The sequence below is a fragment of the Pinus tabuliformis genome, chromosome 2_1 (genome assembly GCF_031772625.1).
Source record: "Pinus tabuliformis cultivar Carrire ecotype Pingquan chromosome 2_1, CPIR1, whole genome shotgun sequence".
Taxonomy (NCBI): Eukaryota; Viridiplantae; Streptophyta; class Pinopsida; order Pinales; family Pinaceae; genus Pinus; species Pinus tabuliformis.
The window spans coordinates 153,520,059-153,540,908 of NC_142299.1; the positions used below are offsets into that span (position 1 = coordinate 153,520,059).

The window sequence follows — 20,850 nt, forward strand, 5'->3', positions numbered from 1 at the left end:
TTCCAGGTTTCAACTATACCAAGCTCCAAGGGCAGGAATTCATGATAAGTTTGTTACTTTGGAATCTCTGTATCTAGCAGACTCTTATGCTCTGTTTCCAGCAGAATCCTGCTCTGTCTTGGACGTTGTGTGTCTGTTTGGTTGAATGCACGGTACAGGTGAGCTTCTGGAAGAACTAAAAGAGTCTTTTCTGGTTCCCCATCCACTTGTCGGAAGAAAGCCAAGAATGGCAGCAAAATTCGGATCCTTCCTCTGCCTGTCAACTCTCAAGCTTGTTGAGTCTGTTAGCAACGCATTCCTTTCCAGAACTTAGATTAACTCCAGAAAGAGGATCTTGTGACTGTTTGTTCCATCTCCATCGGCTCCACCGTCCGGTCTTCTGCAAAGGGAATTTTGATTCAAGTATTAGAGCAAGCTGATCTAAACATCGAGACTCATAAAGCATCGGATTAAATAGTCAGAGACCGCAAGTTGTTTGCCCAAGGAAATTGCATTACAATTCTTCAAAAATGTCCTGAGGAATACATGTGATTGATGATTAGAGAGGGAAATCGACATTTCATTTGCCAGATTGAAGAAACTCAGTTCCGAACTGTCTCACTGGCAGCCGAGTTAGAGGTCAGCATCTCAAATTTCTGCAATCTCCCAGGGGCAACAGGTAACAGCCATTGATTGTGTGGAAAATCGCTCCTTTATTGATGTCCAGAACTTTCAGGCAGAGACTCGGCGTTTTTTCCCTAAAAGACGTTTAAGAAACAAAGCAGGTCCATGGATTCACCAGGTAACAAGAATTCTGAGGGTCAAGAATTTTGAGGATCCTTTTCAATGTAACTAGCACGCGGTAGCTGTTTTGCCGCCATTCAATAAAAAACATAACCGTTAAAGTCAAAAAAAAAAAACATAAACCCTCATTTGTTGCACTGGTTTTCCCTTTGGGCCTTTTCTAGGGACGATTGTCTACAAATACTGGTGTCAAATTTTGATGTGTGTTTGTGCATTATTTTGTCAATTCTAGTATTTTATTTTCCACAGTGTTTTTATTTGTGAAGATTACAGTAGTGTATTGTTCGTTATTTGTTATAAATTAATTTACAAAAGACAAATAAACTACATAAGTTATATGAGAATAATACCTAGTAGCTGCAATCATGGAAATTTCACAAGGCCTTTCAGACCTCTTGAAACATAAAAACTATTACTGAAGTATGAAAACCAATAGCTTGTAAATTTGAATGTAAAAATACACGAGGTATTTAAAATAATAATTTATTAATATATATACAAAATTGTACAAGTGATGTCGAATGTTATAATAAGGACCCGCATATATACTAGGTAGGTGTCCTTTCGCGATTGGGCATGTCTTTGTAGACATACCTTTTCACTTAACTTAATGACTATTTAACATAATCAATATTTGAATATTTTATTATTTACATTATTTATATTCACTTTATTTTATGTAATTTATATTCGTAACATTGCCCCTTTCTTCAGAAGTTTTGTCCTCAAAGCTTGTAGCTGACAATTTTCTTCACATCGATGTAGGTTGTCTTCGGCATGTATAATTCGTCACAGGTACTTTAGCATGTAGAATTCTTTGGTAATGTTGTCTTGAACTAGGGTTCTTTTCTTTTCTTTTCTTTTTTCTTCTTTTTTTTTCTTTTTTTTAATAATAATGTTTTTTTTTCGTGGGTTCTAAAAGTGATCGAAGCTTAAGTTTCAAACCGGACCCGAACTTTCATAAAATTTGGCTCACATTCCTTATCGGGTCTGTGAACCGAGTAAAAGGTGTTGAAATTTGGTACCGGAGGACAGGTGGTTCCCTTAGGCTTTGATCTTTGGCCTAGGGAAAAGTGTCCAAAAGAATTTAATTTTTCTCCTAAAGTGACTTTATAATTTTATAAAGTTAAATCTAATTTAAAAGTGACTTTAAGTGATAAAGTTATTAAGTCTAATTTTAAAGTGACTTTTATAAAGTCAATGAAAAATTAGAAAGGAAAAGTGACTTTGGAAATAAATGACTAAGTGGGTCTTTATTAAAGTGGGGTGAATTAAAAAATAGAAAGTGAGATTTAAATGAGCATTTAATCTCAACCATTGATCTAAATCTATTTCAGCCATTGGATTTAGAGATCACCCAAAAGTCACTTGGATCACCCAAAAGTCACTTGGAGTTATATTAAAGGAGGAAAAGGAGGAAAAGGTCATTCATTCTTTCATGAGCAGATTGGGAGAAGGAGAGCAAGAGAGCAAGAGAGATTTCTGAGCAGGAAGGAGAAGGAGACAGCAGCTTGGCACACATTCCAAGGCAGCAGTTGAGCAGATTTGTACAGCTGATTCAGCACATAGTGAAAGGCAGATTTTTGCACAAAAATCGAGGAGCAGTTTGCTGATTTTTCTGCACACAAAACGGAGGTCGTACAGCATTTATTGCTGTCCTGTTTGCTGTAATTTCCAGATTGTTGTGAGGCACGGGAAAGGAGATAAGTTGTAAATTTGCTTGCTGATTTTTTGCTGAATAATTCTCACTGTAAAAAGACAATTTTCAGAAATAAAGAAGAGCTCTCAAACTGGTTTTCCCCAAGAGTTGTAGGGGGTTTTTCCAGGGTCAAGTTGACCAAAAATATCAGTGTTTTAATGTGTTTTAATCGCTGTTTTTAATTGCTGATTTTTAATTCTGCAATTTCCAGCATTCTGAAAAATTTCCAGAATTTGTGTTTTCAGCAATATTTATTTTTTTCAGTCTGTTAAATGTATGGTTATGGGAATGGGCATTTAACTACATGGGAGAAATAAGGAGAAACTGAAAACCGGGGTGGGAAAACAGAAATTTTTACAAAAGGGGCACATGTTGCCAAGGCAATAGTTTTGTGACCATTGGATATCACGGGATCATGGATGGAGACTTATTTTGTAAGCTTCAAGTTGAGGGTTTGGGTTTATTTCGGGTTGTGTAGTTGGCTACCCTTCATAGGGACAACCCTTGTTGGTCCTTACTTTGTAAAACCATGTAACATATGTATTTTTTTCAAGCGGTTAATATAAGGCTCCACTCTTATTTGACCAAAATAAATAATAATGTTTTTTTTTCCCAGTTTTTATAATAATGTTTATTTATTCATTTTTAATAATAATTTTTTTTTAATAATAATGTTGTTTTTTATAATAATGTTTTTTTTCTTTCTTTTTTTTAATTAAATAATTTTAATTAATTAAGTAATGAATAATTAAATAATTTAATTAATAGTTAATTAAATAATTTTAATTAATTAAATTAATTTATTTTAAGGATGCCTTGACAGGAGAACCACTCATCCTGTCCATAAGCCGCCACGGGGTATCAAAGGGGAAGGTTGAAACATTCACCCTGTACACATCGCACCATTAGGGGAGGGTGAGTCGCCCTATGGTCGCTTGTTGATCCAAGAAGTACCCCAAGCCCCCCGGAGCTCCCAGAGCTCAATGCATGCAACATGCAGGACCCTCATAAGAGGGTCTCTCAACGGCTCCAATCGTTGTCGAAAGTCACAAATTTGACCTTTCCTCAAGGCTTTGACAAAATGTCTGCGACCTATACATCAGTCTCAATGTGATGGAGCCTCCTCACTCATCGACGTACCATATCCCAGATAAGGTAGTATCTAATGTCTATATGCTGGAGCAATCATAGAATACAGGATTCCTCAACAATCGAACCTCCCCTGGTTGACACAGAAGATCACAGTGGTATCCATCATGTGTCAAATAGCTCACTAAAGAGCTTCCTCAACCAGGTAGCTTCACACGAAATCATACTCATAGCTATGTATTCAGTCTCAGCGGTGCTTAAAGCAACCGACTTCTGCTTCCTGCTCATTCAGGGTATCGAAGCAGAACCCAAAGAGAAACAGCACTCAAAAGTGCTCTTGTGATCCTCCACACTGCCTGCCCAATCAGCATTCGAATAATCATGCAGATTCATATTTCCAACAGTGTATCTCAATCTATGAGTGATTGTGCCCTGAAGATATCTCAAAAGATCCTTGGCACCAATCTAGTGAGGCTCAACCATATATGAGCTCACCATGCTAACTGGAAAACATATGTCCGGACGGAAGTTCACTAAGAACATCAATGCTAATGAGTTTATGAAACTTAGAGGCATTTCCCAAATCTGGTCCGGCATTACTACCACATAACTTCTGAAAGTTAGGCTCCATCGAGGTAGTCACGGGCTTGTAGTTTATCATTCCAAATCCGGAATCCAACTCCCTCTTACTTTTGCAAATGAGAGGATCTGCACCTGTCAGAAAGAGGTTGTCCTTAGAAGGTGTCAGTATGAGAGGTCTATCATCCACAACCTTCAAGCAATGGTTTGGATCGGTTTCACTCCTAGTGAATCTTAGCTTCATCAGACAGTTATCAATCCTCTCATACTATGCCCGGGGTGTTTTGCTTCAAGCTATAGAGGGCTTTCTTCCACCTACATACATGAGATTCCCGATCATGAATCTCAAACCCCTCGGGTTGTTCCAAACCTATGGACTCGCTACATGAGGGGAATGGTCCCCTTGTAAGATTTTCCTTTGGTACATCTCGGACATGTACCTTCATGCTCTTCTTGAATTCAGGCATCCCTGACATCATCTGACTCACATCGGGTAGGGCCCCATAATAAGCATACCTTCGATACTATAGATGAGATGTGTCAGCTGACATGGTCCCCAATGGACATCCTGCAACTTGATGCAAATTGCCAACCCTGAATAAAAGCATCTTTGAAAATTCCATTTTCAAATACATACCTTTCCATCAATGAATGCCACCCTGAAACCTTTGACTTCCATTGCCGAAATGGACACCAGGTTCTTCTTGCGATCAGGTACATAAAAGAGATTCTTGTAAATGAATCGAGTTATCCTCATTCAATTGAGGGGTAACATTCCCTACACCCTTTCCGGGATAGGTGGCATTGACTCCAAGTATAATCCCACGATTGTTTCCATCTCTACCAAATTAGAGAGAGCACCCTTCTATCCGAAGAAGTGTCTTGATGCACTACAATCAATAAGCTAGATTCCCAAAGAATCTGGAGGAGAGGGCCAATATAAGATAATGCTTCTTTATCTTATCAGAAACAACATTTGATTCTCCATACCTGGGGTTCCTTGCTTTCTTTGAAGAGTCGGCTATTTCCTTGATGACCTGCATTACCTGTCATTCCTCCGATCATTGAAGATGTCCCTGGAATGATTGTTATCATCATCAAGTGATGTGTCCCTGCCATTCGGACACTCCTTCCCATAATGGCCGAACTTATTACAAACAAGGCATCTACTTTCCTTCCACCCTTAGACCTGGACTTCCCATTGAAGTGATCTTTAGGTAGGCCATCAGAAGCTTCCACTGCGCCACTTGGATAATATTCTCTGCTTCAACTTCACCCTTGGTGAATTTGAAGAGGAATGAGGAATCCATTGATCCTTTTGTCCCTTCCCAACCGTCTTCGGTGATTGCTCTTTCACTCTTGCTTGGGTTTTGTCTTCACCTCAGCTCTGATACCATGTTAATTTTAGGTATGTTCTATGCTGAGAGCAATTTACTTCAATTTTTCACATTAACTCAATATCAATTCCAGATTAGCAATCACATTTAGCATGATAGTAAAATGCAGATAGAACATAAACATAAATCGCAAAAGACAAGCCAAGACAAGAGGACACAAGATGTGGCGCCAGCCAAGGACAAACCCCAATGTGGGGAAATCCTTGATCAATTCTTCTTATATGTTCTTCAATAGTTCACCACAGAGAGAGAGATAGTATGTATAGATCAATCATCAGAAGTCAACATTTTGACTTGTCATAATAAGAGCAGAGATATTCTCTAAGAAGATGACACATGAGGTAGTTGATCCCAACACAAGTGATTCCATCACCTTGATGTACCTATCACTGTGCTGCACCATCATACTATGTCCATCATCATTGCGCTGCACCATCACTCAGTTGTACATCATCATGTTGTACCCAACATGCTGCTCTTCATCATCATGCTGCACTATGCATCACTGTACTGTGCACTATGTTGCACCTATTCACTGTTGTACCCATCACTGTGCCCTATGTTGCACCAATGGTTGTTGTACCCATCACTGTGCACTATGTTGCACCCATCATACACATGTTGCATCCTTCATGCTGCACATCACTGTATTGTGCACTATGTTGCACCTATTCACTGTTGTACCCATCATTGTGCCCTATGCTGCACCAATGATTTTTGTACCCATCACTGTGCACTATGTTGCACCCATCATACACATGTTGCATCCTTCATGTTGCACTTCAATACATTCATGTTGTTGTACCCTATTACCATGATGTCCCATCATATCATATTGCTGCACCCTATCACTATGTTGTCCCATCATATCATATTGTTGCACCATTCCATCACTACTGTACCCAACACCAACAAGCTGTTGCTATACATCCATGCCCATCATCATGTTGTACCATGGTGTTGCACCATACTGCAGCAATAAACTATGCTGCTGCAATATACCATGCTGCTACATCCATCACATAGTGTTGCACCTCTTTGCATTATGCAGCACCTTATTATGTTGCAGCATTCATCATCATGTTGTCTTCAAACTTTACTTTCATCAAACCATGAAAGAGTACAGACGTACATATATATATATTTGATATACTGTCCTCGTCTGAAGTCTTTCCTCCGAGAGATCATCTTGCTGCAACTAGGTGTCTTCAGATTGTTGTAGATAGCTCTTTAGAACAGTAATATAGGATTGTTGTAGATAACTAGGACAGCGAATAGCCTTCCTTTTGACAGCGTCTTAAGGTCTCTTATTAGACCTACTTTCAGCATTAGATAGGTTGTATATATGTCTCCTCTTTCTGTTAATAAATCTTCTCACAAGCCTGCGGCTAGGGCACATTGACAGCAGATTTAGGGTCTCATAGATCAGCGTCATAGGGTCTCTTAGACCTGCGTTTAGGACTTCACCATAACTGCGTTTAGGGTAGCTTCATCATGAACAGTGTTTAGGGCAACTTCATTGTGGACAGCGTTTAGGGCAGCTTCATTTTGAACAACGTTTTAGGGCATCATCTCCATGACTGTGTTTTAGGGCATCATCTCCATGACTGCGTTTTAGGGCATCATCTCCATTAGGGCAGCATTGTCTTCTTAGGATCTCTCCTCCCACCAAAACCCAAGACAAGTGGAGAGGAAGAGATCACAAGAAGTGTGTGTACAAATGACCTTCAAGGCACCTCTATTTATACTAAAACGTTGAGCACAAGTGGGGGCAATTTGGTTGTTGGCCGACCTTGACGAATTGTCCCATAACACAAATAAATTCATATCTCCATGAATACTTGTCGGAATCGGATGATCTTTAGATCAATCCTACACCTCTCGACGAGAGAAATTCAAGAAAAATATCAGTTGCCATAAATAAGATGACCCACATGGAGGTTGGCCCTAGTTTCCAATTTTAACACTTACCAATCCCACTCTTCTTATGAAAAAATTTCAGTTTGAGAATGTCCAAGTACCTTGAATGGATTATGAATACCTCCCTAGTTAAGAGGGAGTGTTGAAATATGTAACTAGGTCTGGTCTTCATAATGACATGTAATCATGATTTTATGTATTTGTTGTAAAGAGAAAAATAAATTTATTATTATTATTCTTGAGGCATGGGTTTCATGCTCAAGGTTATTTGTTTTATAGGTCAAGCACCCATTGAGTGCTTTTGGGGCTAGTCATTGAGCCTACAAGTCAATTGAGTCATTGCCATGTATGGAAGACCCTTTTGGGTATGTTACATCTTGTAAAGAAAATTTATGTAAAATCAAAAATGTTAAATAGACCCTCCAAGACCTTGTCATCATCAAAAGAACAAGTCGGCCTAAAGGAAGTAATTCAACCTGTTGCAACCATTTTTTCAACGTTCTAAGGAAGCAGGATGCAGAAGCTTAAAGGAATTTTTTCAAAGATCAAAATCATCAGCCAACAGCCTGTCATGTCATGTCATTGTAAACCCATTCTGCATTTTGTAATGTAAATGATGCTAGTACAACTGTTTAATTATGTAATAACCTAGGTATGCCCATGATTTTGGCAACGAGTTACATCCTAGGAGGTTTTTCGTCTCACTAATTATTTGTGTTTCGAAACATGGATGATCGGCAGAGTTTTTCCCTCCAACCTCAACCCCAAAGCTAGAGTGGAATTTATCATCGATGTCTTAGGTGAGTCTTACTGTTTTAGTTGAGACTATTGTAAAAGTGATTTGGGAATAATTTAACCTAATTGGCCAAATTATTTTATTACATATTACTTGGTCTACTAGATCATATTGCGTCGCAAAATTAGGTGAAAATTATGAGGATCCATAATGAACAAGTATTCCCACTTTGAGGGTTGAACTTGTAAAATCTTATGTAAAAAATACTTTAGTGCATGGTCCCGCATACTTAGACACCATGGCTAAAATATTTGAGGGTGGAAAAAATAATTAATCCCCTAATGAGTCAATTAATTAATTTTTTTTGGCAAAATAAAATTAAATCCTAAGCCAGAAAATTAATTAATTGAGTCAAAATTAAAATGTTAGAGAAATTAATCTCTCTTAGTGGAAAAATCTATAGGTCTAAAAGAAGTTAATTTTTGGAGGTCCCCCACCAAGGAAATATGGGAAATTTCAAAAAAAAATTGGACCTTTGGACCTTAGTGGTTAAGCCAAAGTCAATTTTTTGAGGAAATTACTTCAAAATAATTATTTTTGAACTAATAAAAAATGGTTTTAATGACAAATTCGAAAATTCCTTGAAAATAAGTATTTTCGACGACAGAGATTAAAATTTGATCAAGTATGTACCGATGGTCCGGGGATCAAGCCAACTAGCCATTATTTTCCACTTGGAGGAATTTCTCTATACATAGAAGGTTGTTGAGCTTCTATTGATCATGATGATCTTTGATCTGATATAATTTTGTAAACATTGGTGTGAAGCTACTGGGAACGTTTGAATCTCATAATAAAAGGCTTTTGGGTACTTCATGGGGTCTTTGTCTCATTGATCTGTGGTATATGTTGGGTATGTACTTTCCTATATTGTACTTCGATATTATCTGAATCCTTATTTCGTTTGTAAATGATAGAAACATTATATTCGTAAGTTTTGGGCTTATCTTAGGTGATTTGTTTCGTTGTATGTTCTAACGATTTTTTCTTAAGAAAATATACATAGAGTTTGTAGGTTCCCCGGCCCTTGGGAACCACGATCACAGACTGTGGGCACAAGCTGACCTCGTTCGGACTTCAAATATTTTATGTGATTTTCTTACTTAGCTAACGTTGTGGTTGAATATATATCTTTCGAAATACATCTAGCCATTGTCATTTTTTATAAAAAATATTCCTCAAAAAATATTTCAAGCATTGTATATTTGTACATTTGTATAATTTGTAAATTATTTTTGTAAATAAATTTTATTTTTCTAACACTTGTTTCCAGTTGGGATTTGGGGTTTTGAATTTTTGTATATATTGGGGTTTTGGGTACTTGTAAGTTCATTTGTGCATGTGAGATTCAAGAAGTTTTGATGAATAAGAGCTAGATCTAGGCCCTTGAAGGTAAGATCTAGGCTCTAGAATTTTTGCAGGGCCAGCAACTGAAGATTTTGCAGTGAATTTGAAGATCTGAAGCAATTCCAAATTTTTGGCGACTATTTTGAGATTTTTGAGGCCTCTAGGCCTAGCATCCAGTCTCCCTAGCCTCAACGTGACTCTTGTTTACCCCTAGCCGTCAGCCCTTTTTCCTTGGTCATGGGATTTTTAGGCCCTCAAGGCATCTGTCTGCCCTCTTCTCCCTTGTCGTGGGCATTGTAGGCTTTGGTAGGCCTCGTCTTAATGCCTAAGGCCCTCAACCTCCTATCCTAGGTCTGTCGCAGGCCTCTCCTCTCCTCTTCCTTCCCTCGGTCCTCCTTCTTCCCCTTTGTCCTCCTCTTCTCCATCCTCTGTAGCCTCCATTCTGCCTTTTCTGCCCTTGTCGTGGCTCCTAGGCCTCTCGACCTCCCTTTAATCCCCTACCGCAAACGTCTTTGAGGCCCTAGCGCTAGGCCACAACACTTTTAGGACCTCTCAGCCCCTCCTTAGCCTAGCGGCAGCCTTCTAAGGCTTGTCGTGAGCCCCTTTTGGCCTCTAGGCCCTAGCCGCAAGCCTAACTAGGCCTTGAAACCCTCCTCCGCCTCAACGCTAGGCCTCTAGTTCCTAGCGTTGCCCTTGTTTTAACCCTCACTTGCCCTCTTTCCATCTCTGATTGAGCATTTGATTTCAGGAGTGATTATTGGTGTGTTTTGCAAAGGTATTTAGCACAAGTTTTGGTGTTTGCAGGTGTTCCAGTCATTGGACAAATTTGGGCAAGCTTCTTCTAGGCCTAGGGCCTAAGGGTTTGACCTCTGACCCTCATTTTTCCTCACTGTTTGCTACAGCAGTTTAATATCTTCCTAACAGTGGTGAAAAAAGCATATGTAGCATAAAAATCATATCTAAGACACCTCAAACATTAACAAGTCACTTAGGCAAATTGGGGATTGTTCATTTGGCATAGATCTAGCTGTTTTAATGACTGTCATCTCTGCATAATAAGTCTAATCAGATCTGATATAACAGTGAAAAGTGCATCATAAGAAGGCTAATTCATCCAAAGATTTGAGTTGGAAAAGTTGATTTAGCGTTTGGGTTTCTATTGCTTGCATTGGACATCTCACTTTGCATCTAAGAGTGTTCTAAACATAAATAATCTACTGCTGTCATAAATCTATCTTAACATTGGAATACAAGTTACATAAGTGCTCTCATGGTCTTACATTCTAATTGCTACTTGTTTCATGGTGTTAAGTGCTATTGTAAAGAAGGTCGCTAAGCATTGGTTATTTGGAATCTAACATTTGTTTGTCTCTTGTAAGCTCTTTCTAAAGATCATTAACTTTGCACTAATTTCACTCATATGAGCACTAAATCAAGAATTGAATGCCATTAAATGTCTCTCAAGCAATTTCTCACTTTCACTAATTGAAAATCTATGTGTTCTAAAGCTTGAGTCTGATTGCATATCTTATTGACATAAAAAAGACTAACTTTGCAATCTTATTATCTTTTGAATAATTGGCATTGAGTAATATTGGCATAAGATCATTAATAATCATGTTGTGGAATCATCATTGGAATATCTTGGAAGATTTCTAATTGTCTCTACTAATTGTCATTGGCATCTTGTATTGAAAATCATTGGATAATTGTTGATTGGATAAGTGCTCTAAGTTTCCTTAATTGCTATCATTGTTATCATTCACTGGTTAATATCTTATTTTGTCTTGAGCACTTCGGTAATTGTTTTGAAAGGATCTCTTGTTCATCTTTGACACTTTTTAAATTGGCACTTGTCTTATGGTTGAGATTACCTTTTTCTAAGCATTGTTAAGTACTTGCTATCTTAACTTGAAGTAAATCATAACTAAGTTCTTGAGGTACATTTAAGTAATCTCACCTAAAGAAACACTCATTCACCTTGCATCTCATTTTAAGCTAGTCTTGCATTTAATTAAATTACCTCCAAGCGTAAGCTTGGTTGATAGACATTTAGAATCCCCTTTCTCAATTTAGCTTGAGGGACTTAGCAGCTCTTTAGTGGTTAACACACAGACCCATAGTCTCTACAGCACCGGAGACATCAGGTGCTTAGAACACAGGGGGAGGTATCGTTAATCAAACCTTTGCTCGCTTCCCGTTGGCTTCTATCACACAACCTACTCTAGAGACTAGTTCCAAAATAGTTAAGAGGAAGGAATCACCTAGAACAAGCATATAATTAAAAGTAACCAAGATTCTTGCATTTCACCTAAGTCTTAGGATTTTCATAACTTATTGGTTAGATAAGCATTTAAGCAGCGGTTGTTCATCTGGTTACTTGGACTTTAATTGATCTAAAAGCAAGTTAATTGACTCCATAAAGCACTAGTCTCATTCATAATTAAATCTAAACCTTTGAAACTTATTAAAATCAACCAAGTGGCTAGGCCATTCAACTGTGTCTCCCAGACTTGTTGGTTGCCGACTTGTCCTTCATCTCGATTTTTCCATAGACTGTACCGTGCATGTACAATCTGGGCGACAATACAACCTAGAAAGAAGCCTATATATACGAACACTTCGACCTCATTTGAAGATCATCCAATTAGCTCTCACGAAGTTCGATCTATGAAGAGAAGAGGACAAGAAAGGAAGTCGAATCCTAACTAGGAAGTAGAAAGAAAAAGCGAAGTTTTTGAGATTGTCTTTGGGCTAATATCCTTCACACGTGTGAGATAATTAGGGCATATATTCCAGCAATTGAAGACCGAATTGCGTTACAAGTCAAGTCTCCTAGAAGAAAGGATCAACTCAAGCGAAGAAGAAAAGAGGAAGAAAACACTATTTTCTCCACACGTGCAAGAGCTAGGGTTTTTGCAGAAGAAACTACTGAGGATCGAAATTGCAGAAGAAACTATTGGGGGTTGAAGTTGTAGAAGAAACTGTTGGGGGTCAAAGAAACTACTGGAAGTTGAAGTTGCTAGAAGGAAAGCTCATCAAGAAGGAAAGAATTGACTTGGTCTTGGGGGGGACTTTGATAAGAGTCTTAGGTCTTGGAATTCGTCAATTGAAGTTCTATAAGAAGAGAAGAATTCTTGTCGGTTTTCCTCTCAACATGGGAGGTTTTGGCACTGGTTGATCGCCTATATCTTGTGTCCTCTTGTCTCATTGTTGTTTATTGTTTTGATAGTTGTTTGATGATAAAAACACAATAATAATCAAGTTGAAAAATAAGCTAATCAATGTGAAAATTCGGAAAACCCTGAATCCTACTGCAGCCATTGATAATGTTTCTTCAGTTTCCTTATTTTCAGTTTCCTATGGCAAATATCGAAACATATACATTGCAGCCTTCACAAAAAAAATATTGCAGAAGAAATAAAACACTGGAAGAACAGATGCACACACCTAATAATACACCGTTATTTTTGGACCAATGTCCCCGAAAACCCAGCTTGGCAAAACCGATGCAGCAACTAAGGGTTTTATTATTATGCAGTAGTAAATCTGAGTATAAATCTATGGAAGCTCAAATCTAACTTTCCATGCAAAGAAAATGACTGACAAAAGTCTAGTGAGAAAAATCTCACTTCCACTGGTGATCCAACACTGACCTTAGCTCAAGATAAGCTGCCCCTTGCTGCCTCTATGTCACCCTACATAGATCTTTGTCACCCAGTTCAGCCCAACGTCTCTCTTGCTGACTAATCAAATGCTACTCTGGAAACTCGATCTTCCTGGTCTTCGGGCTCCCACTCTAGCTTCTGGCACTAAATTTCGACTTCTCCTCAACAAAATACGAATCTCCCTCTGAATTTTTGCCTTGTCTCTCTGCACTACGTCAACCTCTCCGTGGAATTCTTTGTCTCTCTGCCATGTACTCACCAGACTGGAAAACTTCCTTCCGGTCTTACTATCCCTGCGCCTCTCTCACTGCTTCGATCTCACTGAATCACCTCCGGCAACTGAATGTTGCTACTCTAGAGATTGATTTCCCAATAAAACCGAATTACTGGTGTCTCAAGTGTGTTCTCCAACCCCCATCGAATTTCTTCTTATAATCTCTCGTTGAGACATCAACGGCCAAAATTAAAACATAATCGATGGCTAAGATTAACTAGAACTCGATCCATGTCTTCTTCTAGAAAGTTCTCACCATGACTTAATTAATACCCTTTAATTAATTAGTTTTCCGAAGTTTACACTTAGGAACCATTAAAAAAAGATTAATTTATTTTAGTTAAGTCATCTCTAGATGGAATTTCCATAAATGATTTTTGGGTTTTGGAGAATACATGTATTCTATCCTTTCCACCAAATTGTGGCTAGAACACAACCAATGCTACAAAAACTAGCAATCAAGATAAGTAAAAAGATAATACAAGCAGTTATTAAAGAAAGAGAAATCGCTTAATCTAGTTGCCCTTAGATTTCTCAACACCTATCACTCAGTACTCATTTTGGTGCAACCAACTTCCTCAGTAATTTGTGATTTCATTCAATTATGTTTGATTCTAACTCTTTGAATATATTGGAATCCATTGAATGAATTTTTTGCATTGTGATGGTATATTGAAGTGCACTTGTTTTGAATTATTTCACTCCAGGCACATATTCATTTCTTACATCACTTTCAATTACATTGCTACTATTACTCTCAAAAACCTAATTTCAATCATTATAAATTTCATTCTCAAGAACTAGTTCAATTTTGGTTGCTTATCGGCAAGTCAAAAGTGAGGCTTTATTGTATGGTAATCAAATTGAAGTTTTACACGGGAATATTAAGTAGATAATAGCATACATCATCTAGAGACACACCACAGAGACTAGAAAACATCAGCCCGAACGGAAAGACTTTTAATCGTGATAGGTTTGAATGTCTAAAAGTTACATGCAAATTTGTCAACACATATTAGCATGATAACAAAGTGTTGGGCAAGCCCTATAGAGGTAATGTGGGTTATTGACGCTATAATCAACATAGTAGTTGGGGCATCTCAAATGTGCATATCTTCTTAGTAAGGTTGATTTTCTTGCAGTTTGTTCAAAACTAAAAGAGTGGGATAGTTTCATCCCCAACTCATCACTCGTCTCTAGTAAGTTTAAGAGGCCAAGGTAAGCCTCACTTTTCAACCATTTTATTTAAATATCTAAATATATTTGTTCTTTTTTCACTTTTAAACTAGCTTGTTGTAAATTTTCTATCATTCATGGCTAGCAATCCTTGGGAAAGAGAGTAAATATTTCAATATCTAGACCAAGGACATAATATATCTGATTTTTAATATATTTTCTATATCTTTCATGGGTGTATCTAGATTTATTTTGCAGATATGCAGTGAGGTATTGCTGTACCAAACCACTTTCTGCAAAATTTTCAATCTACAAGGTGTTATTCATCCAAGTATCCTATTTCACCTTGTTTTAGCACATATTTAATCTGTAAATTTATATCTTGAATATGTAGTTTAAATTTAGTTATTTTAGCCCTTAAAAATTTGTATTATTCGCTGAAATAATTTCCTAGGTATGTGTACCCAGAGCATTTCGACCCCAAGGCCTCAATAAGTGAATTTCCAGCTTGTTGGAGATTCAATTTATTGCAGGTCCAAGGCTTAGAAGAGGTCTAAATTGACCAATCGCACCCCCCAATCTCTAGATCTATGATCTAGAAGTGTTTAGGCACTTTTGGCTGGTTTTTTAAGGGGTTATCTCGTTGTTTTCTGCATATTTTGCAGAATTACATACCTGCAAAAACAGGACAACAACCTGATTTACACAGTAATTTCTGTAACCAAAGCTTTGCTTACAGAAATATTTATATTTTTGGTTAGTATATTTTGTGTACATACAATTTGACTACTCACATGCTATAGAGTGTATTTCTTGTTGGATGGTATAATTTTACTACGGATTTTACACAGTAGGCCAGCAAGGAAGAGACTAACACTCCTCCACTCTAATAATTAGACCCCATTATAAGGCACCAGTGTTGGATTGGTTGGCTGGAATCATCAAAGGGAAGCATCGCATCACCATTTTGGTAGGAGTTGTGCTTAATGAGAAGGACATAGTCCAAGGTAACAGTGGGCCTTTGTCCTTTGTGTACCAGCCTAGCAGATTGTAAGGATCTTCAACAGCCCTACTAAAATGAGCAATGGCCATCTTGATTTGAATGAAAAGAGTGTAACCTCCATTTACTCTTCACAGATGTTTACCACTGATCACCATTCTTATCCTTGAAGATTCTGAAAAGTTGCTAATGCATTCTTTCTACATTATCAACATCGTAGGTGCCCACTCAACAGCAGTTCTAACTTCTAACCATAAATCCTATAGTTGTCCTATCACATCCTCTTTTTATCCTTCTAGAGACTTTGGCTATAAACAACCTCATGACTAATTCCATAATAGTCGACCAATTTGAGGACATTCTGCACCATGACAACAACACAAACCCTAACAACTCCACTATAAACTTCTTTGTAGGCTTGGATGTTGGGAGTGGGCAATGATGGCCTAACTTAGCCACCATTACCACTCCTTCCTCCCTTCCATCATTGTTGTTGCTTCTTCAAAGCATTGAGAAGCTATATGCTCCCCTTACTTCATTTCCTTTTATTTATTATGTGGAGTTGCAAGAAACACAACCTTGTCTATGTTAACCATGTAACACTTCTACATTCTCAATAATTGTTCATCACTTACAAGTAGGCACAAATCTTTTATTTCATTTAGCTTTTCTTGCTAAATCTATGCATTTTGAATGTTCTGGAAACCATTGAAAAGAGATTGGAAAATTTTGGAGGATTCAATAGAGGATAGTGACTTGAGCATGATAAGCAAGGTTGACATGTTCAACTTATAGAATAAAATAAAGAAGTACTAATAACAATAATAATTATAGAATGGACTATACTATCAATAAAAAATTATTGTAATATGAATTGCTTCTTATGTCTATGTACCTAAAAGACATTGAAATACTGTGTAATAACATTTGAAGACATGAAAAGATAAATATAAATAAGATTAATGTAGAAACATTCTTGTACAATAGTTTTATGTGTGTGCATGCACACATATATGCATCCACTACTACAAACTTGTAAACAAGTACCACAATCAATTTCTCCAGGTTCAACCCCTCCCCATATTTGTCCCTACAATTTGAGAGCATAAGGACTGCTTAATTTTACAGTTATAATTGTATGTGTGCATACTGGTATGAACTTTGGCAACTAAATGACAGAACAACTTCTGACTTTTGTGTAATAGTGTAGCATTCCTCTATTTGATAAATCAAACAAGAGGAAGCATGTCACAATCCAATTGTGTGCTATTGTCAAAAGTAATGGACCTCATAGTACATACTATGTAGATTAAACTACTGACAACAGACTCTGTATTGAGATGAGTCTCGCGTCAACTATGTAGATAAGGCTATAAACAAAAAATGGATATGACATAGAAAGATTAGGAAAATAGCCAGAAATCAGGATGTCATTAAAAGGACAGCAAAGATATTAACAATGAATATGATCTCCAAATGCATAAAGAGAAAAAGATAGAAACTCAGCCAATTTACAGGATACCAACTTCCCTGACTATTATAGAAAAACAAACATTGCATGAGGAGGACTAAGAATGATACATACCAGACATATATATGAAAACAAATAACTCAGGATAAATGGAATTATAAAATCTACATCTTGTTTTTCTCAAGGCAAGTGAAATACCTGAGGAGGCCTCTTGTTTAAGCGCAAGCCCACTGCTTCCAATTCCCTTGTTAAAATTTGTCGATGACCCTCACTCTGCAAGTGAAGTAGGAAATCAATGAATCATCTATGTATATCTGGTAAGTTTTCAGGAAAACTTGAACAGAATAAACTCTTTCCACTTCACTATAGTGAATTTTGATGATATTTATTTTCAGTCCACTCAAATACGTGTGGATATTTATTATCTGTCTTGAATCAGATAGAATTTTTATGGCTACACGGTCAATGCAAGAATGTAGACTCGGAGCACACTTCTTATGTAAAACAGCATCACATCTACAAAATTTAGTGGTAATGTTAATGTGGATTATTTATAATAGCTAATTATATTTGACTATGAGGCAAACCCAAAGACTTAAAAACATTATCATGTTGTTTTCTGTTTTACTGTTAGTAGTGAATCCTTGCTTTTGTGATTCTCAGCAGCTGGGAAACAATTAACTTTTCCCAAAGAGATCAGTATCCCAGTGTCCACCCATTCTCAGGGCTTGTTTGTCTGCCTCTGTCGAACACAATTGATGTTCTGACTCTTAATATCTAGACGACCCTAAAACATGGTTACCTTGGATTGAATAAAACTTTACAAAATAAACACATAAAAAAAAGAAAATATCTAGTGACTGGTAACAAATCTGAAATTAAAATATTTGTATTAGTCATGATCTTCACCAGGCATATCTGAATGGAATTTCGGCATTAAAAGCACTTTCCTTGATATCTATGGGTGTCATAGGACAAGGATAACAAGTATATTTAGAAAAAATACAAATTGACCCCTATCACTGTTGAAGAATCTAGGGCAGTTAGCATTAGTAAGATTCTTCTAGACTTGATAGCAATTTGTGAAGTGTTTTTATAATTTATCTTAGCATGATCTTCTTCTTATTATCCTCTCCCTCTTGGAGAGGATAACCCACATGTAATTCTTCTTATAGAGATTCCAATTGACGAACACCAAGACCATGACACCTGACCTTCTATGCCACTCCAAGACCAAGACACCACTCTTCTTCCTTGTCACTGCTGAGATCATCATTATTGCTGCTTCATTGAGACCATCACTGTTGCACCACCGAAGTCTTTATTGTTACCATAACACCATTGCTACGCCTTCATCGAGGTCTGCACCATTGCTGCTTCCTTTGACTTAGATCTCCATCTTGTGGCTATGACTCTTTTAAGATTGAGATCATAGCTATGCTTGTGACTGTATCTTGAAGTATGTCAAGATAGTGTGTGCTTTACTGAGACAATAGATGAATTCTGGAGGTATGTCAAGACAGAGTGTTCTTTGATAGACTGTATTTCCTTACTACACCGAGATCTTCATGTGGCTGTTCACTATGCCGACACTGTGATCATTAAGAGGCTTTACCCATAGGACTATTGTACTTATCGAAGTACTGAACCACTGTAATTTCCTCTGAGAATCCGAGTTCTGTGTGACTGTAATTCCCCAAAGTTTCAGAAAGATCCGAGGTTACTGCTCCTCATCCGAGATTATAATGCTAGTCCGAAGTTCTGTACTCAATATGCCATCCAACATCCTGTAGTAGACTTCCGAAATCTCAGACAGGTCCGAGATTCTTTCTCTGCTTTTGCAGATACCCCAGCTGGGTATATATAGATGTTATGTCTTCATTTTGAGCCGACTTGTCCAGGTGAATCGTTGTGTTTTTTATATGAGCCGACATGGCATCAATATATATATTTTGAGGCCAACATGTTGTTCTCTTCATTGTTTTGCTTGCAGTCTTCTTCTTTGAAGGATGGTTCTTGTCTTGGAAGGCTACTTGACACTAGGTTGACCCTATTGATTTGGGGTAGCATCGGATGTGCTCTAGCCATGAAATTTGGTGGAGAGGTTGGGGCACATGAGATCTCCAATACCCAGAAAGGGTTTGGGCAGATTCTAGAATCTAAACAGATCAAGAGATATTAAAATAAATAATATTTTTAATGCAGCCCCTAAGTTTAAACTTAGGGAAAATAAAATGTTAATGTGTATTAATATGAATATGTGTTAGAGTGGTCCAAAAGACATGGATCAAGCCAAATCTAATCTTAGCCATTGATTAGGGGCTTAATCTCGGCCGTTAACATGTCAACAAGAAAAGTATATGAGGAGGCTTGAGGGTCACTTGGAGAGGACACCAGATGATCAGTCATTCTATTCTCTAGAGTGTGGTTTGCTAAGAGAGATAAAATCAATGATCGGGAGAGCAACTGAGGGGCATTGAGAACAGAGAAACAGAGAAGGCAGAGATTGTGCCGGGAGAGCAACGCAGCAGCCAAGGAGAGTGACGCAGAGCCAGCAAGGGTTCACGCAGGGCCACGCAGAGGCAGCCAAGTGTTGCACAGAGCACCAGAGGGGCCAGCGTAGCTAACGCAGAGGCCTCCTAGGGCTGACACAAGCCAAGAAAGGCTTACGCATGGCCAACGTGAGATAGAGAGGGGCTAACGCAGTCCAGATTGGGCAGACGCTGGGGTTGCAGACAGTTTTGTGCTGAAGAGCTACCGGAAGGGTTTTCCAGGGTTTCAGCCAGGTGATTTCTCTCAAAATATGAGGTATAGCTGCTAAAGAAATTCTCTGTTGGGTAGGCCAGTTTTGGCACCCAAATTGTACTTTGATATTGCTTAATAAGAAAACCAACAGATAGTTGCACCAGTTTTCCTGCATTAGGTTTTTCCAGGGACATTGGTCCAAAAATAATGGTGTCATGTGGTGTGTTTGTTCTTGTTTCTTTTAGTTGTTGATCTGTAATTTGTTGAGCATGCACTGGTGTTTATTTTCAGTATTTACTTTGTAAATAACTTGTTAAAGAAAAAATAGCAAGTAGGTAGGAATAAATCAGAAAAGGTGCATGAAGGGTTTCTAACTAAGTAAACTTAGGAACTTCAACATGGTATTAGAGGGTGATTGCAGATCACAGGAGAACTAAAAGACATCAGTCGAGCAGAGCAATAGCAACAGAAAACAGTTGTCCCGAGGTAACAGAAGTTGTTTCTAGCAGCGCAAAAGCCAAGGAAGTGTGACGCAGAGCCAGCCAGAGCCACGCAGAAAAGGTCGAGAACTGCGCAAAGCCTCAAAGAGGCCAGCATTGCTAACGCAAAGGGACAGAGGGCCGACGCAGGGCATCCCAAGGCTGACACAGACCCATCTGGGGTGACGCAGAGCCAGCGTGAGGCAGAGAGGGGCTGACGCAGTTCACAGAGAGGCAGTTGTTGGGGTCTAGAAGGCTGCAGGAATATTGCAGAGTGGAGTTGGTGAGGTACTGTAGTCAGAACAATACCTGACAAAGCAGGGCCAGAGGAGTTGTTGCCAAGGATTTCTAGCCGAGGAACCCGGATCAGCAGTGCAGTTGCACAAGATGATCAGAGTAGGGGGCATCTCGAGAAGCGACAAAAGGA

General features: G+C 38.1%; 1 protein-coding gene across 1 annotated transcript in view; it reads right to left on the minus strand.

Moving 5' to 3' along the window:
* The window catches only part of LOC149199199 (developmentally-regulated G protein 2-like), a 216,056-nt gene that overhangs the window by 70,813 nt on the left and 124,393 nt on the right, over positions 1-20,850 (minus strand). The window contains exon 7 of the mRNA XM_089402339.1: positions 17,398-17,472. Coding sequence (XP_089258465.1) covers positions 17,398-17,472 — 75 coding nt within the window. The remainder of the gene's footprint in view (positions 1-17,397; positions 17,473-20,850) is intronic.